Here is a 17836-nt window from a genome sequence, read left to right on the forward strand (position 1 = left end):
TGTGTGTGTGTGTGTGTGTGTGTGTGTGTGTGTGTGTGTGTGTGTGTATATTAGAGAGGGAGATCCAATTAGAGGACAGCCAATCACTGGATTAATGAGAGAGTAGGGATGACAGATTACTCTGCTATAAGGAATGAGGAATAAATTGAGGATTGGGGGTGAAGTGGGGTAAAAACGACAAAGGGTAGTGGTTAGAAATGAAATAAAGATGGAGAGAAAGGAGATGGAGAAAGAGGAACAAGGCCCACAAAAGCCTGAATCCTCATCTGCTTTACAAATCCCTTTAGAAATGAATAGGGGTTGTAGGAGCAAAAAATCTATAATCCTGAAAGAAAAACAAATCTAACAAAGAGGACAGTCACAGGATGGAGGAAAGAAAGAAAGAAAAATTGATTGAAAGGATGGAAGAGAAATGAAATGAAGGATGAGAAAAATACAACAACTGGGATGTGGAGAGCATTTCATGCAGTACAGGATACTGCATGGGTATGTTAAGCTTTCTTCTCTAATGAGTGTATAATGTGACACAGACACGCAGGGTACAGTGTTACTCAGCATGATGCCCCTGCCTGGAGCTGGGCACACTTCTCCATCAAGGTGTGCCAGTTGCCACATTGTAATTTATTCATGGCTCATTATCATCACACCAACATGACAATAGACTGATTGTGCCCATACATTATCAGACCGGCTTTTAGTCCAAAAGTAATCATGTTCATATTCTTCCATTTTGTGATGGGAAGTGATGATAGTCAAGTTTTCGCTAACTCACAAAATACTACTTTTTTTCTACTGATAAAAAAAAATGACAGAGTCGGGAAATCTTTTTATAGCCAAAGTAATTATGTCTATTTAATCCACCTTGTGATAGAGAGTGATGATTGCAGTGAGGACAGGGTTTGCATTTGTTTAGCGTTAAGGAAAAGGAAATGATTACGGAGCTTTTTCTCAACTGCTGGGATCAGAAATATAAGCAACACAAGTCAGTCAAAGTTATTATGGTCTCCGCTTCCTACCCCCCCCCCTACTTCAGGCGTGCTTGCTCAAACCACACCCATCTTCGTACTCTGCCTTCATTTTGTTCTCAACTACAAACCTGTGAAACAACATTCAAGCAAACAAGAATCGCACAATGCAGCACAAGTTTCTGCCATATCCGGAATGATCAAATACCTATCCCTATCTAATCCACTTTCTCTGTCCCTCTCCTCCTCATCCTCTCTCTCCCTCCAACATCACAGTCCGACCCTCATGATCCGGTACTGGACTCTCTCACCAGCCAGGCTCCAGAGGAGGTCTGTCTCTTGGTCCACAGCAGCAGGAGAGGAGCTGTATCGACTAACTTTGTTCTCAGCCTCCTGTTGTGGGCCCCCCTCCCCTCCCCTCCTCTCTTTCTATCATGCGTCTCCTCTTTCTGTATTTCTCCCTTGTTCCATCTATCACACCCTCTCTGAGTGTCTGAGTCCCAGGCCCCCGGAAACAGCAGGTGGCCTTCTGCTATCGACCAGCTCAGGCTGCTTTAATAGCGTTTGCCACCACTGGGAATTTGGCATGTGCACGTGTGTTTGTACAAGCTGTTACTGTGAACCACCACTCTGATCCAGCAGGCAGTATGGTTAAAAAAAAACATGTACGGCTGACCACAACATGACCTTTAAACTTGGCTGTTTGTGTGAGGTTCGCAAACAGCCAACACAAGAAATTCAAAATTACATTTATCCATGATTAATCTAAAAAGATGGATGGTAGTATCTTTATTTATTTGTTTTCTAGCACATGCTGTGACCCTCTTTGACATTTAATAAAACTTGTTTCGACTCGAGGCAACAGCATGAGGGTATAATTCAGCTTACAGTTTACAGGGAAACCTTCGATAATCAACTTGCTGGAGAGAAGATTGTGAGATCAAACCCGCGATGCCAAGATATTGTTCTCCACATTTGAGATTAAGCAATTTGCACTCATCTCCTTGAGTGATTGCGGACACTTGGAAACAGTGCTGTGTTGAACAGTAAATCAGGACGGGTACTGCTGGTAATACAGCAGTGATGAACTGATGACCTCTAACTGACTCAAGAAAAGGGAAAGGTGATGCGCTGAATTAAAAATGTATCGGTATTGGTCAAACAACTTACGGAAATGATGGGTTATCAAATATTGGTAATAACTGCAATATACAAATCTAGTAGAAATGTTTTGATCTTTAAACAAACATCACAACTATAAAAGGTTTGAATTAACTGGTGGAATGAATTATTCGAGTTGCATTCATTCACTTATTCAATCAATTCACAACACTTATTTGTGTTCTATAAACCGTTCAGCATTAAAGGAGTATGTGTTTGTGTGTATGTGTTCATTAACTACTTTCTATATTTGTGTGTATGGTAATTCCCAGATGTTCTTCCTAAACAGCTAGTGGAGGTCAGCCCTCTAACTAGGCTAATAGACTTAATACTATGAAGGCCTAGCACACACACACACACACGCGCACACACACACACACAGGACCACTAACAAAACTCACTTGGTTGCTGTATTCAATATAAGCTAATTGGCATGCAAATTAAAAATGCTAAATTTGTAACACGATGTTGGGCGATAATAGCGAGACAAAAAGGAATCCAACATAATGGGAAGAAATGGAAATTAAGTATTCTTAATAATTCATTTGTTATTCTGTAATATCTTCTCTAAGCCCAATTACACGCACTACAATCCAAAAGGAGAGAAAAAAAATAACATTACTGATTAACAGATTAATACAAAAGAGGGATTGGATGTAACTGGATGCCGTGACAAAATAGCATCCTAAATGTCCTTATTCTGCTCACTTGTGTCTCTCCCTCCTTTCCTTTCCTACTCTCTCTGCAGTAGGACAGACTGAGACCTCAGGAGAGGCGATGAGAGCTGCATTTGAAAAGGGCACCTTCTACTCACCGTCTGTCTGATATATAAAGTGTTATCAGGGAAATCTGGGCTCTTAAAATGTGCTCGTATTCACGCACGTACACACAAACAAACTGCGCTACACATTAGGAAATACTGACAGTTTCATGGTGCCAGAGAGGTCGATAATCCGCTGGAAGCTGCAGACAATATACAGGAGCCACTAGGCTATCGCTGCCAACCAAACAGCAGTGGCCTTCTGTGATTACGCGTGGCAGGAGATGAAGAGAAGGGAGAGGGGGGGGGATGATATGCATATTATCTGAACTCAGAGCTTTTGCCATATTATTTCTAACAGTCACATTAATAATGATAACCCATAAATGGGGATATACTGAACTGAAATGAGAGAGCTCCACAATGGATTCTTCAACTGGTGGCCTGATTTGGCTTTAACGATTAGATTACCATCCCTTTAACAGTGCATGATGAAACGATTGTGCTGAATGGTAAGAAGTCTGTGTGTTTACGATTCAAATACTTATCCAGCTCTTCATTTTATTAGATCGGGGCGTTGGACTTTTCTGTTTGCCACTGCATTTTATCAAGTTAACTTTTAATTGTCTTCTTTATTATATTTTGTTTTTATAATCCTATTTATGTGTGCCTTTTTATGTTGCACTCATTGCATTGCCTTGGCTTGGCTACTGTACATGTATTACATATAATGTTCTTACATGCTCTTAGCCGTGTGTCCTTTTGTGTGCAATATACAGAGAAAGTGAAAACACTGTGTGCGCATTTATGTGAGCGCATGGACTTTTCATTTTAGCAAGGCTTTGCCTCTGATAGAGGTGTTCGCAGACTCACTGTGTCTGTGACCATTACACAGAGTGCTGCTATTTCGCACCACATTCCATGTCATCAAAGGTACTAAGAGAGATAGTGTGTGTGTGTGAGAATCTGCGCACAGACATACACAACACACACACATGTGGAGTGAGACCACTCTCGCTATAATTCAACACATTTATTCACTCCAACTCTACCCTCACAGTCAGTTCCTATAAAAAGACTTGGTCATAAAACCCAACAGGCTATCTAATCCCTTTCTCTCCTCCCGCCAGGCTGTAATGAAATCATCCACGCTACACCAAAGGTTATTGTACCCTGTGACATAAGAAAATGATAAATGCCAGTGGTTATGATATTGACTCGGCAGGGGGGGGGGGACTTCTGATGTGCGAGTTTGCGAGTGTCTAACCTGGGTCTCAGACATGACATAGAGGTAATGGTGGTCAGAAGAGAAGGCCATGTCTCGGAGGATGGGTCCATTCTCCACCGCCTGCACAGTCTCGTACTGCTGCGCACGAGAGGAGCCGTCGACCCGGATCTGGAAAAACACAGAAGCATATTAAGAATTCATATATTTAATTACTGCATAATCACTGTGGCGCTCATGTCGCTTCACAGGTATTACAAGAATAACAGCATTTAAAGAAAGAAACATTCAAAACATTGAATGAAGTATAATATCACACCTGCTACTGAGATTTATTGAATCAGTGCCAACCGCATAGAAATAACAAAGTTACTATTTTAACTTTACTGATTTAGGAAAAGACAACTGAAGATCCCAAACAACTTCCTCTTCGTCTTAGAAGCAGCTGTAATAATTAAATAGTAAATGACGGGACTGAAAATACATCATGTGTTTAAAGAATAGCTGAGGTTAAACGGAAGCAAAGTTAGAAAGAGTAATGTTGCCCTCCACAAGGAAGGACTTGGCAATTGAACAAAGTCGACATCTAGGACCAAGAAATGCGCAATTAGGGATCGAGGTATCATGAAAAAGGTACTTTTGAAACCAATTATTGACTAAATTGCCAATCAACCACATACAGCCTTAGGAAGTTCCCATGCATCATGGCTTACTGTGCTGTATCTGAGATGCTCATCTTTCTCTATCACCGTTTCAGACATCCAAAAGTGATTACAGTAATAAGGCATCTGGGCTGGAGGTGTGGTTTGTGAGCCCCTCGGTGTGTTTACTCAGCAGAAAGTGCATGGAATTGGCCCCACGCACACTTGGTGGCGGGATGGAAGTGTTCAGGGTGGTGCCTGAACATCTGCTTACATCGTCACACACAAATAAACGAAGAGGGTGTGTTCCAAATGATCCTTTCAAAATCTGGTCCTCTGGCGGTAATTTCCCACCAACAAACAGCTTTGACACGTACCGACGCAAGCAACTTTCAGCACCCAGTAGAATACACACTCTCTCACACACACACACACACGCACACACACGCACACACACGCACACACACACACACACACACACACACACACACACACACACACACACGTGCAGGCTTGCGGACAGGTGTGAAGCAAGTCTCGTTAAAGTTGTGATGACTCTTGGTAGTTCTTTGTGCTCTGCAGCACTTAAGGGTTCATGGGTAAAAGGCATAAACAGGAGATAATTGGACAGGAAGCAGATGGTCGGGTAGACAGGTGAGTCACTTTATGATTAATTCATAATTAATAAAGCTCTTGAAAAGGTCAAAAAGGCTTAACCGTTCTACATTTATAAACTGATCCCTTTAACAAAGTTGTGCTGTACCCACTGACAACAAAACAGGTCTTCGTTAGGGACCAACTTTACTTCAAGATTTGTAGTTAAGAAAACATCAACAAGTCAAATCAGAATATTTCAAGAGAAATAGCTTTTTGGTGTGCCATGCTTCATAGAGGACAACAAGAATTCTTTCACCATTATGTTTATTATATAATCAATATTAGGTTTATCCTGCAGTGAACCAGGAACCAATCTAAAACCATCCACTGCTTCACTATAGTCCAACGGAACTTTTCTTTGTCGTTGCTTCAACATGAATCAACGATTGTACAGAAAAGACAGAAACTTGAGAGCACAGGCTGCAGTATACGTCCTGCCCTACTCCTGCTGCTTCTACCGATATCCAGTTTCACAACATGACATTTCTTTAAACAGGCACCATCTTTCACCCGACTCCCCCCCCTTTTTCGGTTCTCAGTCGTTCTTCCTCTCTCGCTCTGCCTCCTGCTTGGCTTGTGATCCGGATCTCAAAGGACCAGAAGTCTGCGTATCAAAGCCTCACACTTTCACTGGGAACCATTGTATGCTCTTGGGTCAGTTGTAAAGAAAAGAACAGAAGGCGAATAGGATAAAGACAGAAAGAAAAGAGGGAGGTAGGAAGAAAGAAACTTCCACACGAGCCAGAACCAGATTCAGCAGGTGGGGTTATCTAATCTGCCTGATCGGGTGAGTTAATTTGAGGCGCTGTGCGTATGCGCACTGTACACAGCATGTGTGTGCATGTGAACGTATGCGACGATGTGTGTGTATCAGCTTACCGCCGCTGCATATGAGGGAAGTGTCAATTGTCAAGCAGAGTTAAAAGGACAGAGAGTCTACGGCAAAGGCTGAATATAGAGTTTTATTGTGTTGGGACGGATCCACGGTCACCAGGGAGTGGAGGGGCTTCAAGGGGAAGCTCCTGTGTATTATCCCTCAATCTGACCACCAACAAAACAAATGAGCCACCAGGGAGTGCACAGCACGTCCGCAAGCAAGCAGCGCAGGCACACTGGGACTTGGAGGGAAACACGCAAGGGAAAATGCCTGTTTAAAACCAAAGTCCAGTGGACCTATTTAGACAATAATTGGCACAAGTATTTAATAGCAGTTCCCTTTATTTGGCAATCAACACAGCAGTGTCCATCCTGGGCTTGCAGCAGACTTCATCTCTCCTGATATCAAACTATGTACTCTAAAGGAATATACAATATAAAACCACCTTCAGTGTGCATAACCCTGAAAAACAAAATGAAGTAAACAGCTAGCGAATGGTTTTTGCTACTACAAAAACAAACACCAACTAAAAAACAACTCGGTGTAGACTGAACACAACCGATATCTTAACTCCCTTAAATGAAAAACCAAAGCTAATGATGTTTTTGTAATAAAACAACTAATCCTAGCTTCATTGTCAGCAACAGTAATTATCAATATATCTTAAAGTGATTTTTCATCAGCTTAAAATCATTAAGGCAGCTACAGTGGTGCTAGCCAATATTATCTGATTTCTTTTCAACATTAATAAAGTGGATTAGCTGCTCTATGCTAAATGGATTACAATGCTAATCTCTGCTATCACATTAGCACTACACAATAGATATTCACTGCCAGACAGACTTCATTTAGCCTCTGAGTAGTGGGAAGGTGAGAGATGCATTGGGCCCACACATAAATGCACACATGCAAATAAGTATTGTGTTCACACAAGCTTATTACGTGTAAAAAAAACATTGGCATTTCACTCCCTCTTTCTCTTTCACACGCTTACACTCTCAAACACACACACACACAGGCTGTCTGGCTGTAGCTACTCATATGGTAATGTCGGATACTCTGGGGAGGGTGGCAGGAGTTACTGGTGCTTTTGACTCACAGAGCACACTTCCTCAGCCCTGCAGAATGTGTGTAGTAAACATAGCTCTGTGTGTGTCTTGATCCGTATGTGTGTACATCTGTGGGATAAATCCACGTTATACCTCAGATCATACAGAGGAAATCCTGCTCCTGCATAAAGCGACCACCCTGGCCATAAACTGTATCCCCCTAGTGGCGTTGAGGTATAACTACACTAACACCATCACTGAAGACAGAAATAAAGGCTGCGGCTCCTGCAGTAAAAAGGCAGTGTATGTAATCTTAACTGTGGTAGAGACAAAAACACTCAAAGCAAATGGCATTCATGGAGTGTCTTTCAAGCTAATTAGACTACCACTAAAGTAGAACAGCATGTAAGGGCAGTGTTGATATATCAGAAATACGGACAACTGATGACTTCAATAACAGTTTCAGTGTTACAGCTCTGAGAACAACAAATGTGACCCTATGTGCAGATGGTATTTCTGCTTCGAATCTGTCAATGAAAGATAATGTTCCCAAAAGTAACTATCTCTCTCTCTCCATGTGGCTAACAGCTAGCAGAAGGTGTGATACAGAAAGGGAAGCCATTCCGGTGTGAAAACCACAGGAGTACCCTCTCTCAGTTTCCTAGTATTGGCACTGTACAAAGCACTTCCTCCGATTCTGCATGGAATCCACATTGAAGCAGGTAAAAATCATTACTAGTCTTGCACTTCTATTCATTTTAGATATGAACTGGTATACCATTATGCAGAAACTACTTTACATCAAGTGGTGAGATGGATTTTCTACATTTTAGAAGGAAGTCTGGTCAATCCTCAGGAGACATAAAACATACTGCAGTCTATGTGTTAATGTAGATGGTGGTTGTGGCTGAGCAGGAAACACAACTACCCCCTCTGGACGACACCACATTGGGGAAATAGCACATTGAAAGTGCGCTTCCTAAATCATACAATAACTGAAGGGTTGGAACACTGTGTGTGTTTCTCAGTGAGGACTGTGCGAGTGATTGGAGAATTGTGTCCTTGCCTGCTATGGCGTGGGTTTTTGGGGCGGCAAAAAAAGGAGGGCTATTCACACAGAGTTGCAGTCTGTTCAGCATGGCACCCACACTAACACGCCATGGCTGGAACACACACCATGACCAACATGCTGGCTGGTGGAAGCCAGAATAAGCTGCTGACTATAGTATCACTGTGGTCTGACATAGGCCACGCAACCACAGTGAGGTGAGTGGGCTGGAGCAGAATGTCATCCAAAGTCACACAGCATGCTGGGAAAGTTAAATTACCACAACACTTGCATGAGGAATTCCATCAAATCCCTAAAACATGCATGGGCAAACCCAATGTCAGTGCCAGCAGTACTGCAGTCAAAAAGAGTCATGAACCTATTTCTGCATGAATCTACAACTAACAACTATGGTTTTGCAGTGTTATGATTATGTTGCAACTTCAATACTAAGGAACTGTGGTTAATAATGTTGAACTGCAAACAAAAGTAATCCATGTTGTAAATGTCTATTAGAGCAAAACTACTTCCTTGTTTGCATTTAACTGCCTTTGCATTTAAAACTAATTGTCTACAATTAGTTTTACAAAGCAATGAATGAAAACGGATATTTAACTGCATTTACTTTTATTTCCATTATTAAATAAGTGGCTAGATATTTGGGGTAAACTGTTTTCAGCCTGTTGCTTTTCACTATTGGCCTCAAACGGGGTCAGATCCTTCGATCTCAGCAATGAGATTGGAAGTGAATGCAATGTTTTAACCATCTGAAATGATATGTACAACATTTAACCTATTTACGATGTTTTCTGCGTTGATTTGTCATTTTCAACAAAAAAAACAAAACAAATTGGAACACCATTCAGTGATTTAATTTGAAAAAGAATCCAAGTCCAAAAGCACAATCAAAACGTGCAAATGAGGGTCTCCTGTGTAAGCCCTTGGGTCCCTATCTGTTCACGATATCAATCAGAAACAATTTGGAGCATCAACAGCATAGCCACATGCCAAATGCCGCTGTAACCCGACCTGCCACACTATGCTCAGGTTTCAGCCCTCTTTGTCAAACCACAGCAGTGTTAGGTATTCAACCAGGCAAGGCAGGACACGCAATAAGAGCCTAGGAAGAGAGACAGCCAGACAGACGGAGACAACTGAGAAGAAGATTTACTGTGAAAGAGACAAGGAGAAAAGAAACAACGTATCGTCACTACATAATGCCAATGTGTCTCTCCATGCATTCTATTCATACCGACAGCAATACAATGGTGGCTGTCTGATTGGCCAAATCTGTCCGGCTCACTGAAACATATGGCAGACAGAAAGAAAGAAGGGGGGGGGGGGAGGAGGTGGAGAGAATAACAGAAGGAAAGGGGGCAAGGAGGCGGACTGGATCCATCTCTCAGTGTCAATCAATGCCAGGACAAACCCTCTACTTCCACGTGCAATACCTCAATATATAGCTTTAGGCGAGATGGACTGGTGCGAGACTAGTGGGGGAGTGTGGATGATTTGACATTAATCTCTGGGTATTAACGAGGATGTGCCACACTAATGCGGGATGCCAGGCTGGCCGTGTTGTATAGCAGAGAATCACATATGATTCACTGTTCATCCCAAAGATTTATTATAAACAATAAAAGACGGACACATGTTTTTTCTATTCTGTCTGAGAGGAAGACTGCCCAGAGAGGAGTGCACTAAAGACATGTGGTTTCTTAAAGGAGTACTGCAGGTGACACATGAATGACTAATGCCGTGGTACTTCTACATTTACAATGTCATTTGACATAGTATTTTTATGTTTTACGACGAGCTATAATAGAGACATCTTGCATTTACCCAAAGCTACAACATGAACTCAATGCTTTACTGCTTTCCTTTATGGAAGTAAAATATTCATTCAGTTCATTAAAGGCACTTTAAATATCCCCCCTTCCTTCTTTCCTTCCTTCCTTCCTTCCCGACTTCTCTCTCTATAGGAGGATGAGTGGGCAAAAAAAACAACAGTGTGGAACTGAACTCATTCTGTGCTTTAATTCACTATTCTCTGTTTTATGTTTGCGATTAGGCATATCTCCTACACAGCAGGATTTTAATTAATGCCCCCATGCCTGCAGTGTGAGGGAAGGTGCTTTGTGGGTGCAAAAACAGAGACATGTCATTGTTAGCAGGTAAATTAACCACAAAGACTTGCATCGGCAGAGTCGAGCCTTGGCAGAAATTTGATCTCTACAACGGCCCTCCTGTCGGGTTTGGGTTTATTGAGGTTAATCCTCTGCAGATGTTATATTTTGGGTAGGTTGTTTCGGAGCAGGAGGTTAAAAGAAACCTCTGGAAAACGTCCACAACTCGATGCTATGAGATGAAAGTGGTAGAGCTAAGACTAATTAGGGGTTGGCCTGGGCGTGACTGTATCAAAGCAGCAGCAATACAAAGTAACTAAGTAAATACAGATATGTCACACGTTTTGTGAGTGAGGTAAGCATGCAGGCACTTGTGTTTGTTTCTATTGGTGCAACTTTAGTCTCCACAACCTCACATCTGGGATCTGACACTATAGCAGACAGAGCCGCCGGGGGACTCCTGGCTCAGTGACTGACCGTTGTGGCATTAAAGGTGTGGTACCTGTTAGCCTGCAGGTCCACGCGGCCTACTAATCTAACCTTATCCCCTGCTGAGAGATAGACGGAAAAGGCAAGGAGAGAGGCAAAGAGAAGGACAAGATTGTTATTTTGAGGGATGATGGTGTTAGACGTGAAAGGGGACAAGTGTCTGGAGGCTTCCTAGCTCATTTCTCCCCTTGCTCTCCTTTCCTCCCTCAATCTCCCCCATGGCTTCAAAGGGTGAGTGACAGGTCTCCCTGCTATCATTCCCTTCACTGCTGAGCTGCCTGAGAGCACTGTGCCCAGGCAGGGGGCTCACAGCTTAGCTTTTGTTACTCGTTTCTGTCTTCTGCTATTGCTTTTGCACTTTTTCTCCTCTCTCCTTTTCTCTCCCCCCCCCCCCTCTCTCACTCGTTCTGTCTCAATCTGTAAGTCATGAGGTTGACTAAAACACCTGCAAGCTTATGGTCCTTTCAATCTTGAGAACATTTGTGACCACTTGACTTCTAACAACTCACTCAGTTTTTTCTGATTTACTTTTTTCCATCTGTTCTTTTCAAAATTCCACTCCCTCTGTCTGTCTTGGCATGTTTGTTGCAGAACTATAATCCTCTGCTGCTGGAACGATGTAGGACATTTTGTATGTCGTCTCCCATTCACCCGCTCACTCTTTTGATTGTGCTTCTTGCACATTTTTAAACTGAAAATGTCTCTTTACCGTCAGATGTGACCGGAAATAAAAAAGCCTTGCAGACTTAATGTTGTTTTTTTTGTCCATTTCTTCCTGCAAACCTTGTTGGTATATAATTATTGGTGGTACCCATTTTTTCCAGATAATTGAGGAAGAGGGCCTACACTTGAAGCTGTAATCTATGTGGAAGTGGACAGGAAGTTCTCTTCTATCAAGTCAATAAAAAAAAACACAAACAAATGTATTCAATTTGCAGAGTGAACAGCAAAAAAACCTCCTTTGTCTGGACAATTGTCCCTTTTCAATTCCCGTTTCAACAACTGCTCCATCTCTTATTTTCCCCCCCTCTCAGTCATCTCTTTCTGTTCTCATGGTCTTAATATCTTTGTCCATCAATTTTTCAGTTTCGCCATTTTTCCTCGCAATATGCATCACTCCATTAGGTTTACTGTGCGGAGAAGATGTCAGAGCTGGTCTCTCTCTCTACACAATCCCTCTGTTCCTCGTCCTTCTTTCCCTCTGTCTTCTCCCATCCAATTCCTCTTTCGCTGTCTCATTAGAGCCGCAGCAGGGTGTTAGAGGCGACAGGTAGAGATCTCCTGACAGACCTCATTTAGTGCAGACAAATACTTGGCCTGGCTGAGAAAAACCCTGACGCACATTTATCTTTCAAACCAATTATTTCCTCTCCTGTTTTTCTTTTCCTTTACCATTTTTCTGCAGTGATGAGAGCTGCTGTTCACGCCTCTCCCGCTGCAGCCACTGGCTGGGCCTCAAGGACCCCACAGAGGGAACGGCATAATGTGAGCGCACATCACCACCTGTGTCTCTATTAGTGGTGCAACTCGGTGGCAGGGATACAGAGCGGTCTGCACCCCATTATATTATGTGACCAGAGGCCACTGTGTGAGAGCTAAAAGGCTTTGGGAGCCATTAATGAAGTCAACATACTCCTCGCGGTAGTGAGGGCACCAAATCAGCCTATTGTGTCGAATCAAGACTTGGCCTTTCAGGCGACCCAGCAGTGCTCACAACCCAGAGCTACGGATGCCCTTCATTTAAGAGCGTGGCCGGCAAACTTCAGCAGGTTGAATATTATCAATACAGCCTGTTGTGAATAATCACATTGAGAGTATTCAGCGTGTGTGTGTGTGTGTGCGTCTGTGTGTGAATGTGTGGACTTGACAGAGAAGGAAATGTTTTATGGAGTGTCCACACCTGTGAGAATAGTGGCACCCAGGAAGCTAGGCATTTAGCAGAGTAAGAAAGAGGTGGCCAGCTTTGATGTTAGCGAAGCAGAGGGAAGAGGAGGAAAAGATGGAAAGAATTATCTACCTCCACCACTCTTCTCCACTCGTATTAAATAGGTTCCACTTACGGACCTATATATTTTGAAAGGTCGCTATATGCATAAAATAATAGACATTTGCACTTTAAGTTAAATGAAAAATGGGATACTTTCTTTCAGTCAATCAATGCATTTCTGTTTTCTTGCATTACTGACCACCAAATGAAGTTTATCGGAACACTGCTCCACTCCCTCATTCCCCTGTGCCCTTTCATCCCAAAACGACTGGCATGCAGCCTTCAGATAGAGGAACTCTCCAGCCAAAAAGCAGAGGGAGCATATGTGCACGGAAGCTTGTTTGGGAAGTCGGTTAGATCCAAGCGGAAGAATAAGAAAGGAACAGACCAAAAAGTCCCAAATGTATCAACGATGCCTATTCTTCCACTCTGCTTAAGTAAACCTATAAGTACTTTTATCAGTTGACCACATCCTGCTTCCTTAACTGTCAATCACCAATCTAACCAACCATTGAGGATAATGAATAAAGGGTCTGTTTGTCTTGTGAGACAAAGATAACCTAAGGTCATGATTAATTGGACACACAAAAAGAGCAATGTTAGGAAATCCTCGGATCAGATCAGAACAGGTATCTCGCTCTCTTCAGGAACTTCAGGTGAATATGAGCTCCTTACATAATGGTCTGGTGACAGACTTTGATCAAGATTCACAGGGTCATCTCCCAAAACACCCCCACCGTGACCTATACGCGTCTATGTAAGCTTGTGTTTCACAACAGAATAACAGGGGTGCATTCTCTCATCTTAACAGGGCGAACTCAATAGGCTTTTCTTGATTGGAGCATACTCCGCTTCTATAAATGTCCATCAGCAGCCTATCCAACCGTGGTGGTGGAGAAGGGCCAGGTCCCCAAAGAGATGTCTAGGTCTGATAAGGACTTACTGACAGGCTCAGATCAACTTCAGCCAAGGATTGACTTTGAAAACTATTTTGTCTCTTTTTCCAGACAAGGCTTTGTTTTAGTGGTTATCAGTCTGTCCTCTATCTTCTGGTCAATACTAATGTTCGGCTTGTTTACCAAGGTAAACGCAGAAGTACATCGACTTCAAGGGTGCGATCGGTTTCTGGGAGACATCCACAAATACACAACAGGACACAACGTCACAACTTACGCTGATACATGCATGAAGAAAATGCCAAGACGGAGTCAACAAACCCGAACCTTTAACTGGTTCAGCCACAAATGTGGAAAAGAAAGTGTGGTAAAGAGTAGGATACGAGGGGAGAAGGCAGTGTGTGTGTCCAGGTGTGTGAATAATAGATGGGGAGCTGAGAGCCAGACGCCGTCTGAGAGCAGACATCACCCTGGATCCCGTTACCGCACGCTGCCATCAGAGTAACTCTGGAGACACGAGCACACGCCGTGGCCCAAGTTCAAGCAACAACACACATGTGCAGGCCTACGTATACGTGCAGCCGTGAGCACACACAGCCACACATGCACAGTGACCTTTCTCCACCCCTGTGCTGTTTGTCAACACAACAATATTCTCTTTCCCGTTTCTTTGCTCAGCTGCAATCACGGCGTTCGAGTAATAGATTTGACAGGTATTTTAACTCTTCTTTAAGAAAGAGGACGTTGATGAAATACTCATTAATCCAGCAATATTCCTGACAGTTACAATCTAATATTCTACTGGTATACTCGGCCTCGAAGGTAAAGACGGATTAAACTCAGTACACACATAAACCAACACATATTAAATCGATGGATCACTGACTGAAGCTAAAGATCACACATGCGCTCATGAATTCATGAATTATCAATAGGCTTACCTTTCGGACATGTACAGATTTGTGTGTGTGCACCAGCGCGTACACGGGGAGCATTCATTGCCTACCCTTCACATTTATGTTGTGGTGATTTATGAGGTTCCTACTGAAGTTTCTAATTAAATGGGGAAGCACCTCACAACCAATTCCTCAGAGATAAGCAGGTGTGAATATCTGTGCTCCCTCCTTATTGTCTGTGCAAGTGTGTATGTGTGCAGATAGTATGTGTGTATATTCCCTTGTCTCCAGCCCCAAGGGCGCCTCCTTTTCTCCGTCTCATCTCTCCTCTTTGCCTTTATTCCTGTATTAAACAGACTGGCACACTCCCTCTATTATACCTGTTTTCCCACTGAAGTGAAAAATTGCATCGCTGGCGTAGCAGGGGACAGAGACAAAGAGACTGAGAGTGAGAAAATTTAAAAAACAAGGAGAGTGAGGAGGACATAGAGAGCGAGGAATAACACTGCAGTAAGCCCTCGAGGCATGTGCTATAATAATGGAAATCATTGGAGGAAAGATGGTGAGGGACTGAGAAAGCGCAAGAAGACTAAAGGCCAATATCCACTGGAAATTGTTAGGATGCATTTAATGAAGGCGGTGTGTGAAGGAACAAAACTGGTTGATGTGTTTTCATATGTTTTTATATCAACCAGTGTCCAGCAGCCGCAGGAGTCACAGGATCCGTGACCAGACCTTCCTTGGTGCTATTTTTGCCACTTCATTAACCTCATGCATTTAACCTACAGTTGTTTATTAACAGGTGGTATAGCTATTGCTTAAAGTTTTGTAATATAAGCTAAATGATATATTCCAATCAATTAAAATATGCAAGACAATTATTACTGAACTGGATTCTGTAAGACCTTTCTTTCTGTATTATTTTTCAAACCCTTTTCATCTCGTTTACCAATGAAGACATCACAAGTATAAGCCGTTTTTTTTCACCGACTCCACGGGAGGTTCTCTCTAAAATTAGAGCTTCTTTATCAAGGGGAGCACATTACAGTTTCACGCCCATGCATTATGCTGTAGCACAAAAGCAGTGTTTTAGTGCACGGTGATGCAGGCTTCACAGTGGGAGTCAAATAACTTCCCCGCATAAATAAATAAGTGCGTTGATTCAGGGTGGTTTGTTATCTAATCACAAATAAAAGGAGCATGCAAACATATTAGCTACAGCAGTGTACAACATATTGAACATACACACTTGGTGGTATGAAAATTAAACTGTGGATCAATATTAATGCCAATCTGTCACACTCGTAACTTAAAATACTGTTCTCCATTTCTCTCTTCAGACAGTAGGATTTGACTTTGCTTATATGGCATTATCGAATACCACATTCTCTCTCTTACTTTGAACTCCCACTCTTCCTCTTGTGTGGTTTTCTTTACCATCTCCTCTCGTCCTCTCCGTCCCCCATCTCTCCGTCATATCATCTACTTTCATTTCTTCCTCGTCAACCTATTCTGCCCTTTTTACAATGTGACATATCAAAGTATGACGAGCAAACAGGCAAACCAAGTGCCCCCGTAGGAGCAGGGCAATCCTGAATGACGGAGAGGAAAAGAGACAAAGAGGACAGATTGAGAGGAAGTGAGACAGATCAACTGGAGGACGTTCAGATAGAGACGGGTGTAAGCTGCACTAAAACTCGCAGACAGATAAAAGTTAATTCTTTCTCAGGGAGAGACAGAAAGAGAGAGAGAGAGGAGTCTAAGAGGATATTTGGTGAATGGAGCCTGTCAGCTTGCGTTGTGCGGAAATCCTCTTATACCTCAAAATTTCAATTAGGTGGGGAAGCATTTTGGTGCTGTGCGCTTCTCTCATTCTGCGCAGGAAGTACAAGGTGCATGAGGTGGGATTTGTCACAGCAGCGACAGGCCTGCTCCACCTACATTATGATCCAAAGGACACACACACACACACACGCACACACACACACACACACACACACAAACACAGCACCCCCTTCCACCTGCCAGAGCCATTTCGAGTGACAACAGTGGTACACTTGATGCTACTTCAGTGTTCAGTCAGCAGTGTTGCAATTGAGTTTGTTCCACTGAAGAGGATTTGACATTTAAACTCCACAGGTTTGTGTTGGGCTGCTGTCATCTGTATGACAGCTACAATTACACTATGTGTCAGCCTCTCCAAATGACGCTGACTTACAGTAATTACAATGCCAAATGTAGAAGCCAATTTTCATGCTTTGTTTTCATTTAATTCCCACCTTAGTGTTTCGCTTCCATTTCACTTTATTCGTCACCTTCTCCCTGACTATCGTACATGATAGAAAAAGAACTGAAATAGCCGACTTAAAGCATTCAATTGTATTAAAAAAAAAAAAAAAAACTGTTGAGGGTGTAAATATCATCCAAGTGAAAATTAATGACTTTATATAACTATTAAGGAACCAGCTATGCTCAAGTTTTCAGAAACAAAGTGTAGAGGCTCAAGAGAACAGATCTGGAGACGTGACTGCATGAAGTACGACAGAGCATGAAAAATGAGTAAAGTATGATACAATACAAAAAAACACAACTCAAACGCACCAACATTTATATTCTCCTTTCTCCAATCCATCCCACTTCCGGGTAAGTTTTACTCTTTTCTTCTTCCATCATCCTCGCATCGTTTTTTCTATCAATTCCCTCAGCGTTCTTTACAAACTATTCATCTCTCGTTACCCCACAAACCCTCTCTCACTCACTCTTTTACCCTTTCTTTCTCTGCCCATGTAGCCATTCTTCACCTTTCTTTCCCAAAACTCTATCCTGTCGTTCTCTTTGCCCCCCCTCATCCCCCCCAAGCTTTATTCCCAGCCTCCCAGCTGGCTTTCATCTTCCCCAGGTTAGATTACTGTAAAGCACTGCCTGTCTGCCAGCATTCCTGAAAGCTTTTCATCTCTGCTCCGATTCATCTGGGGAGACAGAGAGAGAGCGAGGGAGTCAGGTAGAGAGGGTGAGAGAGAGAGAGAGAGAGAGAGAGAGAGAGAGAGAGAGAGAGAGAG

The 17836-nt window shown here is 42.7% G+C and overlaps 1 protein-coding gene across 1 annotated transcript in view; it reads right to left on the reverse strand.

The window, feature by feature from the left end:
* Positions 1–17836, reverse strand: part of plxna4 (plexin A4) — a 205782-nt gene that overhangs the window by 80060 nt on the left and 107886 nt on the right. The window contains exon 4 of the mRNA XM_031858799.1: positions 4154–4282. Within this exon, the coding sequence (XP_031714659.1) occupies positions 4154–4282 (129 nt within the window). The remainder of the gene's footprint in view (positions 1–4153; positions 4283–17836) is intronic.

This window comes from Anarrhichthys ocellatus, unplaced genomic scaffold, assembly GCF_004355925.1.
Source record: "Anarrhichthys ocellatus isolate YVR2014 unplaced genomic scaffold, GSC_Weel_1.0 scaffold21, whole genome shotgun sequence".
NCBI lineage: Eukaryota > Metazoa > Chordata > Actinopteri > Perciformes > Anarhichadidae > Anarrhichthys > Anarrhichthys ocellatus.